Here is an 18575-nt window from a genome sequence, read left to right on the forward strand (position 1 = left end):
TTTAATATAATTATTAAATGTTTATAATTTTTATTATTATTATTATAACTATTAGTATTAATAAATAACATAGGTTATACATATATACAATTATAAACAAATAATAAGCAAAATGTAACTTGTATTAAACAGATATTCTAAAAGTGAACATATTAGTAGCATATCTAGCATATTTATAAATAGTCCTCACTGATAATTATGGAGAGTACTGCATAGCATGACAGAAGAGTTTTTTTTTTTTTTTTAACTGCCTTCACTCCCAATCCTCTCTCTTAAATGTTGGAAGTTTTCAATTTATTATCAAAATATCCAGCTTGTTTGCTTTTTTTTTGTGCTTTTTTTTCACATTATTTTCTCTTTGATCAACAGTGGATGGGGTACCTACTGATCCACCATTAGTAACTGCAACAGTCTGTGAGTTTTATTTTCTTATAAACAAATTTAAAAACAGTCATTAGTGTTCTGCTTGAAATATTTAAGTTGATATTTCTCAGTTGTTTATATTTGCTTCAATCTGGTGGTACTATACTTAACCATTAAAGGAAAGATTATGTTCTCAAAACAAAATCTGATTCATTGTTAGTTTGAATAAATAGGCCGAGGATGATGAAAGGATGTATAAACTTTACAAAAGTTTACAAACTTAAAAAAAACAAAAAACAATTCAGTAAATTTTTTGCTTAACCAAACAAGGAATGAAAAAAATTTCAGATAATTTAGGCAAGCCTTGTTAACAACATGTTAAGTCACAATTTAATTAAAAGGTGTGTTTGCTTGACAAAATGTTTTTCATCAGAAAGAGTTCTCTGAAATACGCTAAAAAACACAGTAACGTAGTTTGCAACATTACTATCTGAGGAGAAGTACGGAAAACAGTCATTTCATCTGAATTTGTTATCAAACTCTGAATCCTGATGTTTAATTCTCGGTTATCGTCATTGACGTTAAATTCCTTTGTAAAACAATTCCTGTTTCCTCCAGTCTCTAGTGTCATTCTCATTCTATAAAAAAATATAAAAAATTGTTTAATAATATATTTTCAGCACCTCTGTGTGGCAATAGTAGCATGTGGAGTTATTACCAAGGCGCCTGTTACCATAGACACGGTATCCATGGACAACAAGAGTATAATACCTGGGACTCTGTTGAGGCTACCTGTCAATCTCTGGATGCTCATTTGGTGTCCATCCACAGTGCGGATGAGAACAACCTCATAAGATCTATGGTGAGTAAAACATAGTCATTTGTCAAAGCTGGTCACCCTGATTGAACTTGACCCGAATCAACTCGACCGTCACGACCTAGTATCGTGATATTCCTGAAGACCCACAGACTTGCAATTTACCTCCATGTACAAACTCAACGACCATTAGGCATGCACACTGCGATGGTCTTCTGTTAATAAGTGGTGGTGCTTGCTTATAGGTCACATGAAAAATCATGTCTCACTGATTGGTCACATTTCTTAAGACTTTTCTATCCCAAAATGCCTCATGCACACTGCTGAATGCCAGTCAAGAGAACACCATGTGAAGAGTTTCACCGACTGAAGTCAATCCGTCTTAAAAACTGGCAAAATATTGTTCAGTCCGAGGCTTAAGCACTGCCGACCTGCCCGACTATCGAAGATTTACCCTCTTTGCCACCAACCCAGTAGAGTCGGGCTGCACACTCAGTCAACCAGTGTACAGTAACTTAGTTTGGATCATTTAGTGTCCATAATGATCATATAATGTTCAAAGGATACTGGTATTGCCGGTTGTTTCATTTTGGACTATACCATTCGATAATAGTTTGACGTACGCCAAGTTTAACAATGGTAAAAGGTCGACATAGGTCACGGGTTAATAATAATATAAATGATATTAATTCTCTAAGTTATAATAGGTTAAGGATTTGAAGAGTCGTTCTAAAAATAATCTGAGAACAACAAAGGACTGATTTAGATTCTACACACGAACAAAACACCCCTATTTAATAGTGGAATATACCGACCGGCGACAAATGGGACATGATCCCCCATCCTTGGTGTATTCTCATTTAATAACTACTGTTTCGCTGTGAACCTACAGTGGTATCACATCAGGAACAGGCAGTGTTTTTCCTTATGCAACAAAGCATAACTATGGTAGCTTGTTATGCCGCAAGTGTCCAACGTATTTTATTATGATAATTTCATTAGATTATTTTGAAATTTTCCTAAAATCTTTAAGTTCACACACATCACTAGATGTCCAAGAAGCCGATACAGTTGCTTTCTTTTTCATCTTCTAGATGGAAAGAGATGAATTTGAGAAGATTTGGATCGGACTGCGATCCTACGGGGAAGCAGGATATCAGTAAGTCAAGCATCTGTTATTAATCTATATTCTCAGTTAACCTACATTCATAGATGAGGACAATAATATGTCGCAATGGATGTTAAATAAAGCTCAAAAAGATGTAGGAAATGAAACAAGCATCTGAAACATCCTGGATTAAAGGGTGTGAAGACACGGGCACAAAGAAACGTCTCATGCCGGTAATCTGACCTAGTTTCGAATGAGGTGTAACAGAAGTGTAAGACACCACCATCGATCCCAGAAAATGCACACACAGCTTGCTACCATTGGTAATTAGACACTAGTGTACAGTCAAAACATACAGCTAGGATCAAAACGTCAGGCCCAATTACTTTGTATGTATGTATGGGTGTATGAATGTATGTATTTTAGATCCTCCTGCAAGCAGCAACTTGCGAAGAAGCCATCATTGGCTTATCAAAGCCGCAAGCTGACCGAAGTTAATCTCTTAGATTCATATTTAATGTCCATGATGATGAATTGTCAACAACTCTGTAACTGGACGACATACATTAATCTTGGATTGACTCAAACTTGGGACCTTATGATTAAAAGGCACAGGCGTTAACCACTGAGCTAACACTCCTTTACTCCTGAGCTAATACTCTTATACATGTTTTTTTTCGTATTAGATGGTCAGACGATACAGCAGTGGACTACGTAGTTTGGGGACCAAATCAACCAGACGACAGAGATGGAGAGTTGGCTTGCCTCGTATTTTCATCAGACAGTAGTAAGACTTAAAATCTTCATCTGCCTAATTATTTGACATTTTGTGGTTTATTTGAATCTCTTCTTGCTTGGTGTTTTATATCATAAACATTTATCATTTTTTTGAAAGGGAAAACTAACTAGGCACAAAAAATATTAAAAAATGTTATAAAATCAGGGGAATATTTTGTCTGGTATTGCCTAGCATAGCCAATAAACTTACCTACAAACTGGTCCAATTGTTACACAAATGCAAAAATGCCTTTTAGGGTTTATTGTGTACGAAAATGTTCCGCATTATTTTTATACTTAAGATATAAAACAAACATTTATAGAAAATAAGAATTTGTGAGCATTACATAAACACCTAGTTATACTTATACTTGTATATTATATACGCTTGCTGTGACGTCAAATGGTTAGAATGTTTTCACAACTACAGTAATAGTGGGCATGCATGTGCGTTACAAAAGATTTCACCGAAGGCAAAAGGTGACTTATGCCACTGATGATCTCAATGTGTTTCTTGCTTCCATAGACAAATGGTCCCATGAGCTTTGTGGTGAAGCCCTTCCATTCATCTGCAAGAAGGTACCAGGATCCTCTGGACCACCTACTCCCCCCATCAGCACCCAAGCACCAGGCTATTGTCCCCAGAATTGGCACTCTTGGGGCAACAAATGCTTCCGTTTCTTCCCCGAGCCCGGAGATTGGGAACAGGCCAGAAACGTCTGTGTGTCAAACGGTGGCGACATGGCAACAATACGGAACAAAGATGAGCAGTGTAAGTCTACGGGTCGGTCCACGATACGGACCGTGTATTTCTTTGTCCCTCATCTCATCTGTCTTCTTCTTGCCTAGAGGCAAATAAGGCTTCCACAGAGCGTCTCCATTCATCTCGGTCGGCAGCTGCATTTCTGGCCTCATTCCAGGATCGCCAACCAGCCCTCTCTCTCTCTTTATCTACTGGCCTGCGCCATGTTGTTTTTGGTCGCCCTCTCTTTCTCCTGCCCTCTGGTGCCCAAGTCATACTGATGTTGCTGTCGTCGTTTGGGTTTTGTCGCAATATATGCCCAATGAATTTCCATCTTCTTTTCTTAATTTTGATGCTTAGTGGTCCCATTTTTGCTCTCTTTAGCAGTTCCTTTGTGCTGACCCGTTCTTGCCATCTTATCCCTAGCACTCTCCCTGAGGCATTTATTATAAAATATATCGCTTTTCTTTTCATCCCCCTTTTTCATTTTCCAGGTCTCGCATCCATATAGTAGGACAGGTATTTCCACACTTTGTAAGTGAAATTAAATCGCATAGTATATCGAATAGTATATTGCAGTTATTTTTTTACGACGATGGTTCTGTTTGTTTTATTTTCTTACAGTGTACCTGACCACTCTGTTAGATGATATATCTTACGGGGTATGGATAGGGTTGGAAGACTCAAGGTCAGAAGGCCAATTCACCTGGGTTGATGGAAGTGATGTAACCTTTACAAACTGGGCCCATTTAGAACCCAACGGGGGACCGATGGTACGTATCACTCACAGACATACGGAGACTATCTCTAGTTAATAACTTCGCATATAATCTTAGTTAAGTCAAATTTCAAACTGGTAGCCCAAGTTCTTTTTAAGTTCCCTTCAGTCAAATATAGACTATGCAGTGAGGATTTTAAATAATATGTTATAACAGTGTCTTCTAGTGTGAAAGGTTAACATGTCATGCAGATATCATATGGATTATTCTTGGAAAAATTTTTGTTTTGCCTCTAAGAGTAGTTGTCTTTTGCTTTTTATGTTTTGTGAATTAACTGTCAACTAGGGGAGAAGGGAGGGAGGGGTAGAGGGTTTAGAAAGGGTGTGAGGGCGGAAAGGATGTATCAAGGCCAATCTCTGGTGGTGTGGTAGTCAGTTTATTTAAGTTGACTCTCACAACTGGCACTGTCTCTGTCTTAAAGGCAGGGTCCATGTTCACGCAGCTTCGATTTCCATGTCCCAAATATGTCCATCTGCAGCTAGATCTTTTTTTATTCTTTTTTTAAATTTATTTCCAGTATAAATATAAATATTTATAAACAGGACATCAAAAGTGAGTTTGTAATAAGAATATATTATTTTAAAATGCTAGTGTACAAAACAAAACAAAAATATATATATACAAAACATACAAGTGCAGCTGTCTACAATAAATTATCCAGATTACCATTTTCTAAATATATAGCAGCACGATAAACAAAGCTATTACTATACACATATAGTTCTGAATTTTGGTGTTATTGCTTTGTTTCTCAAGTTATACCTAGTAGTTTCTCGAAATAGAGAGTTAAGTTCGGTATGCAAAGAATGGCTGTCATTTCCCTGTATGCATTTTACACTTCTAATGAACTCATTTTTAACAACATTGTGTACAGTACTCATAAGAAAACTAAAATCTATATTAAAAATTCTATAACAATACTTTAAAAAAGTAATAATTCTCTTATTATTTTTACTAAAAATTAGTGATACCAAGCAGAAACAGCATATATTAGGTGTGGTAAGATATTGGCAGTAAAAGCAGTTACAGCTTACAGTTAACACCAAAACTTTGATTCATTATGTACTGCAGAGTATGGAATATATTAAAAGTGTAAACTCCCAACTTTACACTGCAAATTGAGATGTAGAGAAAAATGCATTTCATCAAAAGTTTTACTACAAAATGTAATGAAAAGGATAAAAAAGACGAATTTGTACATTTGAAGTCACCTGACATCTCCTACATTTCTCTCTTCTGGTCTGTACTCTGTGCAGGAAAATTGTGTCGAGATCCGTCACTCGATGTCCCAGTATATACCGGGGTCCTGGAATGATGCCCCCTGTGATTCACGATTCGGTGCTCTGTGTCAAAGGTCAAGAGGTAAATATAGATACCGAGAAGGTTGCCAGCTTACACACCGATATTTATTCCTCAACGTTTATGAGATTGTAAAACAAACGTTCTTCCACATTGAATTAATTGAGGAGTTTTATGTTTATCAACTTAAATAGCTTAAGAGGATTATTCTTCTTTATAAGGCTTTTTTTGTTATATCATCCCCAGCCCCCTCCCCCCCCCCCACTTATTAGAGCCCAGAGTCATAGAATAGTTGAAGGGATAGAATATGCAGGAAGGTACCATTTCAAAGTAGGCTTGGAAAGTTATTTTGGCAATGTTGAGGCTTTTTATTCCTCAACGTTTATGAGATTGTAAAACAAACGTTCTTCTACATTGAATTAATTGAGGAGTTTTATGTTTATCAACTTAAATAGCTTTAAAGGATTATTCTTTATAAGGCTTTTTTGTTATATAATCCCCAGCCCCCCCCCACCCACTTATTAGGGCCCAGAGTCTTAGAATAGTTGAAGGGATAGAATATGCAGGAAGGTACCATTTCAAAGTAGGATTGGAAATTTATTTTGGCAATGTTGAGTATATTAAGGAGCCAAAAATTGGAGATAGAACAGATTTTGAGGTATTTCAATGTTTCTGACAAATGTGAGCAAAGCCATATTACACACACATACATCATATGTATTATGGATATTCTTAAAATACATGAAATTTATGTCACAAACTCTGCTGTGATTTAAAAATAAAGGTATTTCTGCTTCATATTGTTTTCAGATGCCTCTGAAACTGCACCTCCCCCTACAAGGACTGCTTGTGCAGAAGGCTACAGCTTCTATGAGAATTCCTGTTATAAGATCATCGCACCTTTCGCCTATGAGGATGCTAAATAGTAAGTGTACAGACGTGAATATTCATGTTTTGAGATATCATCTTTTATATACATTGTACACTATATTCATCGTACACTGTCTACCAGTGCCTACTACAATCCAAGCTTGATACAGTGTGGAGTGACTGTAGTCATTCTTTCCATCACCACCTTCAAGACAGCTTAATTAAGAGAGGTACTGGCAGACTGAGACTCCCACAACTAAAGACTAATCCACACCGTAATTCCTTCATCCCCGGTGCAATAATAATTAACAATAATAACTTGAGCCGTTAATTGTTTGGCTGATTTAATGGGTATGCTCACTGTTTTTATCCATTTAATCTGTTCTTACTTTTTCAACTCTTAAGTGTAAATATGATTATAGGTTTATATATTTTTTATATGTGCGAGTATCGTAATTTCCTTTTATGGAGCAATAAAGTTTTACTTACTTACTTACATAGGAAACTATGATGTATTTTGACCTGTGAATGTCTTTAAAGGCACATGAAAGTAAATCCATCTACGCTAAACAATCCTTGTTCTGTTCTCCTTATCTTCTTCTGTCCACCCCCCCACCCCCACCCTCCCAGTGTCTGATACTCCTTCTATAGTGGTTAGTGAATGTTCAGTATATATATACTTAATAGCAACTTACCGTCAAATACCAAACTGATAAATAACCTCCTATTGTATTTATAATAACCTCTTATTGTATTTTACTTTTATGTGTTGGTATTTTAGGATTATTTTTATTAGGTTATTATTTGTTTTCTCTGTATTTATTTCCTATTTATCAGTTTTTGTGCAGCGCTTTGATACTTTTTGTGATTTAGCAGTATATAGCGTAGTTGGTGACATTTCTGACAATGGTGCTCAGTCCTTCAAGTTCAGGGTGCATCAGCATCCTATTTCCTGTGCCTGATGCTGTAGTAAGCCCCTCCCTTCTAGTTGTTCTAAGTTGCTGTGGACCACTGATTGGCCGATGTGGATTTCCTTTATAGTACCCTGTTGTCTATATTTGGTCTTGACTTCTGTCAAACTGCATGGGCTATTGTTCACTTTAGCATTTTATAAAATAAAAATAAAAAAATAAAAATACATGACATATTTATTATTAAATCATACTGTGTTACCAATGGGAAGGATTCTCTCTTGTTATGTAAATGAATTGCCTTGTTCTATCATGCCAATAATTAAAGATTTTTGATTCTCTCATCCAGTGCTTGTGTAGACCATGATGTCTCAATGCCAGTTTTCTTGGCCAGTGTAAATGACTTCTACGAACAGAACTATCTGGAGCTTCTGGTCGGGAGTTCCAACTTCACCAACCGTGTTTGGATAGGCCTGCAGTATATTAATGTACGTATCTGTAAGGTTCCTCCAATTTAAACAAACTATTTAAAAATAAAGGCCTATATGTAGTATTGGTCGTCAAACAATAATTATAAACTAGGCCTACACATATTTCATCCACTTTTCTTTTCAGAAAATCATATTTAATTTTTTATTTTTTTTAGGAAAAAAAAAGTCCTAACTTACGATTATTGGGTAATTGTCCAATCAGATCATATCTTCGTTATATGTCCATAACCTTGATATATTTTTCAGAAATAAATAATTCCTGCCATCTAACTTAATTGATCCAGTCAGATGTAACAGAGCATACTGTAGCACTGAATTGGTAATTAACAGTAAGACAAATGTTGTGGAGATCTGTTGTATCCTAAGACATACTTGATCTGTGTTTTAATTGAAATGAGCTCTTCCGCAAAACATTGGGCACTTTTTTTCCAGGTTGGGATTTAAAGTGTGTATCGATAAAATTGCATAAGTTTAAGATGCAAACAAAAATTATATCAAATATAGCCAAAAATAATTCTGTAACAAGAATTTAAGACCTCAAAGTGTCGACTGGGTGGCCTCGTTTGGTAAATCATCTTTCTCCTTAAAATTCACTCTCTTCCAGGAAAGTGAGAAATTTGAGTGGGTAGATGACTGGCCAGTTTATTACACCAACTGGGACTCTCAAGAACCGAGTCAGGAGGAAGGAGATAAGTGTGTCAGCTTCATCCAAGAGACGGGAAAGTGGGATAATCGACCATGTACAGAGAAACTAAACGCAGTATGCAAATATACTTTCAGTAAGTACACACACAAGTAAAGTTTCCTTACTATGAGTCCCCAATTGGATAATCGAACATGTTCAGAGAAACTAAACGCAGTATGCAAATACACTTTCAGTAAGTACACACACAAGTAAAGTTCCTGACTATGAGTCCTCAATTGGATAATCCACCATGTTCAGAGAACTACTAGCAGTATGCAAATATACTTTCAGTAAGTACACACACAAGTAAAGTTTCCCTACTATGAGTCCCCAATTGGATAATCGAACATGTACAGAGAAACTACTAGCAGTATGCAAATATACTTTCAGTTAGTACACACACAAGTAAAGTTTCCTTACTATGAGTCCCCAATTGGATAATCGAACATGTACAGAGAAACTACTAGCAGTATGCAAATATACTTTCAGTAAGTACACACACTAGTAAAGTTTCCTTACTACGAGTCCCCAATTGGATAATCGAACATGTACAGAGAAACTAAACGCAGTATGCAAATACACTTTCAGTAAGTACACACACGAGTAAAGTTTCCTTACTACGAGTCCCCAATTGGATAATCGAACATGTACAGAGAAACTACTAGCAGTATGCAAATATACTTTCAGTAAGTACACACACTAGTAAAGTTTCCTTACTACGAGTCCCCAATTGGATAATCGACCATGTACAGAGAAACTACTAGCAGTATGCAAATATACTTTCAGTAAGTATACACACGAGTAAAGTTTCCTTACTACGAGTCCCCAATTGGATAATCGAACATGTACAGAGAAACTAAACGCAGTATGCAAATACACTTTCAGTAGGTACACACATAAGTAAAGTTTCCTTACTACGAGTCCCAAATTGGATAATTGACCATGTACAGAGAAACTAAACGCAGTATGCAAATATACTTTCAGTAAGTACACACACGAGTAAAGTTTCCCTACTATGAGTCCCCAATTGGATAATCGACCATGTACAGAGAAACTACTAGCAGTATGCAAATATACTTTCAGTAAGTACACACACTAGTAAAGTTCCTTACTATGAGTCCCCAATTGGATAAACGACCATGTACAGGGAAACTAAACGCAGTATGCAAATACACTTTCAGTAGGTACACACATAAGTAAAGTTTCCTTACTACGAGTCCCAAATTGGATAATCGACCATGTACAGAGAAACTAAACGCAGTATGCAAATATACTTTCAGTAAGTACACACACGAGTAAAGTTTCCCTACTATGAGTCCCCAATTGGATAATCGACCATGTACAGAGAAACTACTAGCAGTATGCAAATATACTTTCAGTAAGTACACACACTAGTAAAGTTCCTTACTATGAGTCCCCAATTGGATAAACGACCATGTACAGAGAAACTAAACGCAGTATGCAAATATACTTTCAGTAAGTACACACACTGGTAAAGTTCCTTACTATGAGTCCCCAATTGGATAAACGACCATGTACAGAGAAACTAAACGCAGTATGCAAATATACTTTCAGTAAGTACACACGCGAGTAAAGTTCCTTACTATGAGTCCCCAATTGGATAATCCGCATTAACTTCTTTTCTGTTTTTCGCAGACCATCCTCCCATTCTGCCGAGCGTCTCCACCGACGACTGTCCTGGAGAGGACTGGACTGCTTACGGTAGGTACTGCTTCAAGGCGTTCACGGATGAAGACAACATCTTGGGACAGCCGTCTGCTAAGTACTACTGTAGACAATTCCAACATACGGATCTGGTCAGTCTTCATTCCAAGGAGGAAAACGATTTCATCGGTCACTTTGTGGATCAGGGCATATACAGCATCTGGCTGGGACTGGAAAGTGATAACGGCGAAGGTAAGAGCTATCATTTCTGCCGTCATGGTGCAGCAGAAAATATACCCCCCGCCCCCCCCCCCTCTCCTGCCCTCCCCCTTCAGAAAATTGTGGCCACATAAATTTAACGTAGTCCTGTGATAGTGAGATGAGGGGTTGTAGGTGAGGTTTTCCAAAAAGAAAAGGGAAAAGAAGAAAAAAAGAAGGATTATGTAATTAAAATCTATTGAAAGAATGGTGCTCATACAGTACAGTGTAAGGATAGCTGCATGATGAGTGAAACCAGGTGGCTGCAATATGTTAAACTAAATCTTAGCACTTTAAAGGTATGCTGTATTGGCCCCAAGTATGCCAGATATTCAAATATGGTCACCCTTCGTCCAAATTCCTAAACTATTATTACCACCCTGCAGAAAATGGACATAACTGGGACACTCAGTCATCTTGTGTGTTCGTTTAAAATGTCTGAGAACAATTTGAAGAGTAAAGACTTCCAGGAAAGTACTTTTTGAAAACTTCTAGCAATTATAGCGTGCTATAATTTGGGGTCTATACAGAGCACCTTTAAAGATAACTGCTGTTTTAAAGTAGCAGGTTTTTGTTTGGTAATAAACTTCTGGTTCCTGGAAGAGTCAATTTTATGAGTTAATACTGCTGCAATGGTTTTGTATAAAGTTCACCTGTGAAGTTTTCTTCACTGTCCCAAGAGGTGCATTTAGCTGGTAATTCATAACATGAACGATTAATTTTCATAACAACTTAACAATTCTTTTGCATTGATATGCTAAGTAGACATGGGAACATGTATGTATCTATTATGAAGATGTGGTAGGCCCAGGGGGGTTAACTGTTGATATTTTTTTGGGCAAGACTCATACACTCTCAAGATTTTGAACGTCGTTGGTGACCTTGATGAGGGAAGCCGTGCAGGGTGTGTTTGATGAATTTCATGTTGAGAAGAAGTAACCTGCAAGCACAAACAGTTAACTGTGTAACTGTGAGATAAAAGCTTCCCTAGCAGTTAAAAAGACTGTGTGAGATATAGTTTCCAAAGATTAAAAAAATAAAAATGGGAGATTGCTCACTTTGTTCCATTTAAAACCAATAAGAAATTGCAAAATTGCCCCCAATAACACTTTTGCTAATTTAAAATGGAATTCTTATTTCTACTGTCTATATCATTTTTCAATGCATTAATTAAATGCATCTTGAGTACTCTTCGCCGGTTATGTTGACACAATGGTGGCAGCAATGGGATGCACTTATCCAGCCACTCGTAGGTTGCATGGATTGGATGGAAATTCATTTTCATTGTTAATCGAGGTAGTATAGACTTAATAGATCAGTCGTTTTACCGTTTCTTGATGTTTGTTTCATTCCCATTTCCGTTTCCAGGCTTTGCATGGTCTGACGGAAGCGCTGTCGATTACTTGCACTGGAACGAGAACGAACCCACTGGGTCCGACCCGGAGGGTGGCTCAGAGGAGTGCGTGGAGATGTATACAAGTGGAGGTCATTTCGGCAAGTGGAACGATCGAAGCTGCCTTTCGCCGACGTCCTTTGTTTGCAAGTTTACCAGTCGTAAGTCGTCATATGCTCGTCTTGGTTAACAATCTTCCGAAAAGTCTTTGATAACAATTTCTTTTTTAAAGTTTCGTCAAATTTGAAAGTGATGGTTGGTAATCTTTGATCATCTTGCCATCCTTGTCATTAAATTATCAGTCGATAACTCATAGGTACCTTCAACTCCTCTACCCTCATTCCCCCTCCCCCTCCCAATTTTCATAGGTTCACATTTCTTAATGGGTAGAGAATGGTCTTTTGTCCTACAGGGTAGCTTAACACTAACTGCATTAAATGTCACAACACACTTTGATAGTTGCAAAATATAGCTTCACTTTTCTGCTTCTGACCCTCCTTTAATTATACAAAAATTCCACCCCCAAAGGGCAGTTTTCAAAGATACAAAAAAAAAGGGTTTTCTGTTCGAGGAAACTATTTGTGACTATTTTCTGTACATTAATAAGCAAGTATCATTGTTTCAAGGAGTAGGTCGATCAAGGGAGTGTCCTGAGGTACCTTTCCTGGAATTTTCTTGGCAATAAAATATTAGCTGCAATACAAGATTTAATACACAGTTGAAAAGATTTAACAAAATATTTTAAACACAGGCATTCCTTACAGATGTTCTCCTAGGTAACCACTATTTTTATGGGAATTTTGGAGATTTTCTAACGATAATTTGTCTCCTGTGTCACCTCTTCTGGAAAATCTTGGATCAGGCACAGTGATTTTGTATGTCATATTTGTAATTATATTATTATTATTAACATTATTATTGGTACTATAATTTGTTCTTTAAATTATTTTATTATTATTATTGTTCTTATTATTATTATGATTATTATTATTATTATAATAATAATATAATTCTAAATGGTTTCTTCCTTCAGCTAACTTCATCGAACCAACAGCGAGTGAACCAGAAGAGCCCAGTAAGTCTTTGGGTTTTTAGATCACTTTGTTTCCTTTCTTTTTACGTTATGTTTATCTATCTCTTCCTGAATGTGGGGGGGGGGGTTAAATTAAGCCCATTCAGTAATTTACAGAACCGTCCTTGCAAAACGGGTGATAGTGTTTGAAGATCAATAGAAATGCTGAAAGCAATTAATACAAGTCATATTTTCATTTATATGTGACCATCCCCCACCCAGCCCACCACCCCCACCACACACACACACCCTTCTCCCCTTTCACTCTCAACGTAATTTAATTTACCAGTCATGGATTCCTCCCTGCCTAGCAACTTCACACTCTCTCGCTGCTATGATTGAATTTGAAAGGATTATGAATATATGTAGGGAAGTCCTCTTACTTTGTTCTGTATCCTCTGCTGTTAGTCGGTGACTTGGTAATTTTTTTACATGTAGGAAAGATGGTAACTTGATGAATATTCATTGCTGATCATGACTATTCATGAAACATCTTTGTTCAGGAATGAGCCTGGGGTAAAAAAAAAAAATCTCAGAATTTGGCAGAAATTGCGGTATAGGCTCCAGTTTGCGTATGCAAAAGTGTGTTAGGATAATAGTTTTTGTCCCGAGGTAGAAAAGAAATGTGTAAAAGTAAGTTGGCCTGACGTTTCGATCCTAGCAGGATCTTCTTCAGAGGCTGAATGGCAAGTAACAGTAACAGAAGGGACAAAAACACGCACAGAATACAGACAGGTTAATGAGCATGGTGAACACAAAGAGATAGAAGAAAAGAAATCACGTAAAAGAAATGAAATCAGTAGAAAAGAAAACAAGGATATTCCGCGAATTCGCGGAAAAAGCTCATGCCTGTTTGTGACATATTCTTTCCCTTCTGTCCTCTCAGAAGGTACACAGTTACCCATCTGGGTCATCATCACCATCGCAGTCGTGTCTGTCGTCTTCCTCTTCCTCATCGTGGTCGGATACGTCCTCATCAAACGTCAGAGGAGAATGATATCCTACTTCCGCTCGATCTCTGGGTCAGGGGTCAGTCACGCTAATCTGTATAACGAAGACGAGGGCGTCGACGAGGAAGACCCCGAGACCTCGAGAGATTTGCGATCGGGGTCGTTCGACGATGCTATGTTAAGGGTCAATTAGGGGGGGAAAAAATATTTTCTGTAAATTTGTGAACTGTATGAAGTGTGATAAGAAAAATTGAACTTCAAACCTCTAAAATATTATAAAGCTCGTTACCCTAAGAAGAATCTTTCAAATTAGAATGCAATCTATTTTTTTAAATTTACTGTGATTTTCTTTTCTAGATTTTGCTACAATGTTTGTTTCTTTCTTTCTCTTCCATTTCCAACCTTATGCAACAGGAATGGAAGGAATAAAAAGCCTCCTTATAGGACGACTGTTTACGTGGAGATATGTTCATGTGTCTAGTACTTGCTTATATAAAACCTGTTGCATTGCATAGAAATTGTGGGCCATATCTATTCACAGTTAGACATAAATGGATACCGCTATAGACATTACTAACATTCTGAGTAGATACAGGGAAACTCAAAAAAGAAAAGAAAAATGCCTTTGTCCTTTTCCTTTGTTTCCCAAAATTTTTTAAATGAGGAACATCTCTATATATATATTATTTTTTGGGTGGGGGTATACTGATAACAGTATGATGCTATGTTTGTTATCTGATTATCATTATGTCAGACCTTTGCTCATCAGGTTGTTAATCATTTGCAGAAAATAATTATAAAACAAAAAAAATAAGTGAAAGTGAAATATGTAAATGATTCAATGTTTATGAATTTCTGTCAGTTAAGATTTAAGCAAATTATTCTTATTATTAATAATTTTTGTATATTTCATCTCAGTTCCATCTTGGTCTTGAAAAAAAATTTCAGCATTGTTTTTCTTCTTCTTTTTTTATTGAAGAGAATGTTTTTGTTTTCTTTAAGAAACAAATATAAAGACTAAAATTTGTAAATCTTAAAACATTTTGTGTCTGGAATTATTTTCTTCCAAGTTACTTTTAGTACAGTGTATGATTATCAGAAGAGTTTGTAGGAAACTTAATCTGAGCACATTTCTGTTGATATTAAATATGTTGATCGAAAGATGATAAATTTCGGAAAGGAGCAAATATTCATTGTCTCTTCATGCTGAAGTGTGAAGAGTTAGTATAATCTTCAAAGGTACATTCCTCCAGTGGCGTCCCCAGACATTTCAATCTTTGGGGGGCAGAGCACTTATTTAGGGGGGCACAATGTTTATTTGTGAATGCTCTCCTGGGGGAGGGTCGAAGTGGAGAATTTTTATGATTATTTAAGGGTCCTTAGATGCAATCTGGTGCTATATTTTGCAACTTGATGTAACTTTATGTTCAAGAATTTTCGGGCTTAGTCTGTCCGATATTTTTGTTTTTAATTGAGGCGGATCAAAAAGTTATACAAAAAGAATGGAATAACCCCTTTGCTTTGAAAATGTTTTTCAATAATTAGGGTCATAAAGATGCAATTTTGTGCTATCTGGTGATTATCCATTCTGAGAGAACAAAAAGATGGTTTTCGCTTGAATAGTTGGGGCGGAGGCATACTTCCGCCCCACCATCTCAAGAGGGTTTGGGAAAGTTTACAAAGTCTAAAAGAGTGTTGAAAATTTAAACTCATGCAGGGTAGTAGTGAAGTTTAAGCACTAGCGGGTCACGCCGGGGACTCTGTGACCTTGTTAGTGAGAAAACAACTGGTTATTGTGATGGTCGGTGGAAAGAAGTTTCAATGATGGACATAATAGTTTCGTATTTTGTAAAAAAAGTTTTTGTTTGAGTATTTTATTAACACTACAACTAGCATTTGGAGGGGCACCTGGGGGGCAAAAATTTTTTGGGAGGGCACGTGCCCCCCCTCCACCCACCCCCCACCCCCTTCGCGACGTCACTGCATTCCTGGTTCTTCTGTTCTTTTGATTTATTACTGAGAGTGGTATTAGTCTTAGTTTTCGAATAATGGTGCTTTGCTTCCAGAGAACCGGCCCCCCTTCAAGGCTTCCCTGCGCCACCAGATATGATATTAAACAAACGTTTTCAAACTTTTTCTGCTCACAATCTGGAATCTGCCATCAGCCTGTTTGAATGAAATGAATTGTTAATTAATTGGTAAACAGATATCTTTGAAAATAAATAAATAAAAGGCCTACTGTACTGCGGAAGACTGTCATACTTTACACGATCATATCTGAACCAGTATATAGTAGGATTTGGTATTAACTGTATGTCAATTGTGTGGACGAACTTTAAGTGCCAAATTTTGCTTGACAGCTAGGATGAGGCAAAGGCGTGGTTCAGTAGTTAGAGTGTTCCGTCCGCAATCATTAAGTTCCAGGATCAAAAACTTCGCCAGGAGCGAGATTCTCTAGACCTATTCAAAACTCGCTGCAGTGCAGTGGTAATTGTGCGGCGTCTTCCGTGGATTTGGTAGTTCTGGTTTGTGACCTTGGGGAAAAGGGATTGTTTCTGTTATTCAAAGGCTTGGTTTCAAGTTCGAAACAACTTCGTTCGTCCATGGAGCTATTACCGTAATAGCTCCATGGTTCGTCATGGCTGCAGTGATGTCGAATGGGGTGCCCTTGCCTATCTCGGTATTTGAGAAAGTAGTCAGATCACTCCATCTGAGGTATACACTCTCGTCCGTCGGATGGGGACGTTAAATGGCGGTCCCGGGAACAGGAATGGGAGCGAATTCACACCCCTGCCTCGTTACCCTCTGAACACTTATCGAAAAGAGAAGGCTTGATATAAGCTAGTGTTCATCCACGAGCTAACACGGACAGGGTCTCAAATAAACTACTGTAAAGCTTCCTGCTATTTGGGTCTCTAAACTAAATGCCATAATTACTTTAAAACATCACATCACGTCTGCTATTCTCTAACAGGTTATTAGATAAAGTTTACTCAGAATACAAATTTAAAAAAGTAGTCTGAGAAAAATTCCTAAAATAAATTGATCGCAGGTTCAGTACGTCTTTGTTGTTCTATACCTGTGAGTCTCCAAACTGAATTTCTATGTTAACAACAAATGTGGTATCACAAAAAAAAACTATTAAATATGATCTCAAAATACAATGCACCGATCGGTATTTTCTTGAACCTGCAATAGGCTACGTTAGTCCATCCCTTGCCGAAATCCCAGATCTGGCTTTACTAGGCTGGTTTAATCTGGCCATATCAAGCCTTTATATGGCCATATAACGCCAGATATAACTGGATATGTAGTCAATCCAGATAAAATTTTAACTGGCCCAGTTATGGATGCCATAAAATTTAACCAGATACAAATTTATATGGGCCATATAAAACTTCATTTTTAATCAAGTTATATCTGCCAATTTTTTTGTCTTGCCATATATAAATTCAAGATCTGGAACAGATATGGCCCAGATTAAAATTCCAGATCTGGATTTGAATATCTGGGCCAGATCTGGGATTTCGGTAAGGCAGACCAGAGTACTTTTTGTACCTTCAAACTTCAAAGTATCCAGGGGTGGGGATGGGGGGAAGGGTAGGCAAGGTGTCTGGAAGGGAAGACGCATACGAAATACATAATTAACTTTTGATTTGAACCGCTATATCAAGCGTTTGTGAATTCGGACAGATGCCTGCTACAATGCCTGTAAGCGAAGTTAAGTTGTATAATCACCATAACAATGTGTTATGCCTCTACAGACGTTCGAAATCAACTGAACGAAAAGTGTCATCGAACACCATTAACACCGTCTTATAGCCTACTCGGTAACAACTTACCGCTTCTTCATTTTTCTCTGGCTTTAAGTTAATTTAAATAATCGGGTTGGCTACTCAAAGTGTCGCATAGACAGCAAGACCAGCCAATCAAAATCAGTCTTTTGAGTGGTCATTTTCCTGATGTGCCAGTGGGTTTGATGTGGGTGCAGCTGATCGTTTATACCTTGTGGATAAACATCCCGCCCTCCCTCCCTTCCGCCACCCTTGAAAACTATCCATTTCTGTGTAAACTACATTGGCCTGATGTCCTTTAATGTTTGAAGAGGTTTCCTCGTAAAAACCGTCGATCTTTTCTTCTCCGTTTCTCAATATCTGTTTCCATTTCCAAGATTTTCATAAACTTTACAGCAGCTTTGAAACGAAACTTTTATTGATTGGATTGCAGATTGATATAAGTCCAATTAAAGGAACTTATTTGGTTCCAATTCGGCGCATTATATATCTTGCGCTATGTATACTATACCCTTTGTATTTGCATGCGCTGGCTATACGGCTCTCATAGAACCGTATAGCTATAGAGCGGACCAGGGCCGTAGGCTATACAGAGGACCAG

At 37.3% G+C, this 18575-nt stretch overlaps 1 protein-coding gene across 3 annotated transcripts in view; it reads left to right on the forward strand.

Moving 5' to 3' along the window:
- LOC139975145 (uncharacterized) overlaps nucleotides 1-14374 on the forward strand; it is a 56517-nt gene extending 42143 nt beyond the window's left edge. For all 3 annotated transcript variants that reach the window (XM_071982785.1, XM_071982787.1, XM_071982786.1), the window contains 14 exons: nucleotides 370-414; nucleotides 1044-1225; nucleotides 2275-2339; nucleotides 2975-3075; nucleotides 3592-3837; nucleotides 4432-4580; nucleotides 5843-5948; nucleotides 6696-6810; nucleotides 8016-8154; nucleotides 8762-8936; nucleotides 10499-10759; nucleotides 12134-12319; nucleotides 13192-13233; nucleotides 14117-14374. In XM_071982785.1, the coding sequence (XP_071838886.1) occupies nucleotides 370-414; nucleotides 1044-1225; nucleotides 2275-2339; nucleotides 2975-3075; nucleotides 3592-3837; nucleotides 4432-4580; nucleotides 5843-5948; nucleotides 6696-6810; nucleotides 8016-8154; nucleotides 8762-8936; nucleotides 10499-10759; nucleotides 12134-12319; nucleotides 13192-13233; nucleotides 14117-14373 (2069 nt within the window). In that variant the 3' untranslated portion in view covers nucleotide 14374. The remainder of the gene's footprint in view (nucleotides 1-369; nucleotides 415-1043; nucleotides 1226-2274; nucleotides 2340-2974; nucleotides 3076-3591; nucleotides 3838-4431; nucleotides 4581-5842; nucleotides 5949-6695; nucleotides 6811-8015; nucleotides 8155-8761; nucleotides 8937-10498; nucleotides 10760-12133; nucleotides 12320-13191; nucleotides 13234-14116) is intronic.
- The last annotated feature ends 4201 nt before the right edge of the window (nucleotides 14375-18575 follow it).

Source organism: Apostichopus japonicus, chromosome 10, assembly GCF_037975245.1.
Source record: "Apostichopus japonicus isolate 1M-3 chromosome 10, ASM3797524v1, whole genome shotgun sequence".
Taxonomy (NCBI): Eukaryota; Metazoa; Echinodermata; class Holothuroidea; order Aspidochirotida; family Stichopodidae; genus Apostichopus; species Apostichopus japonicus.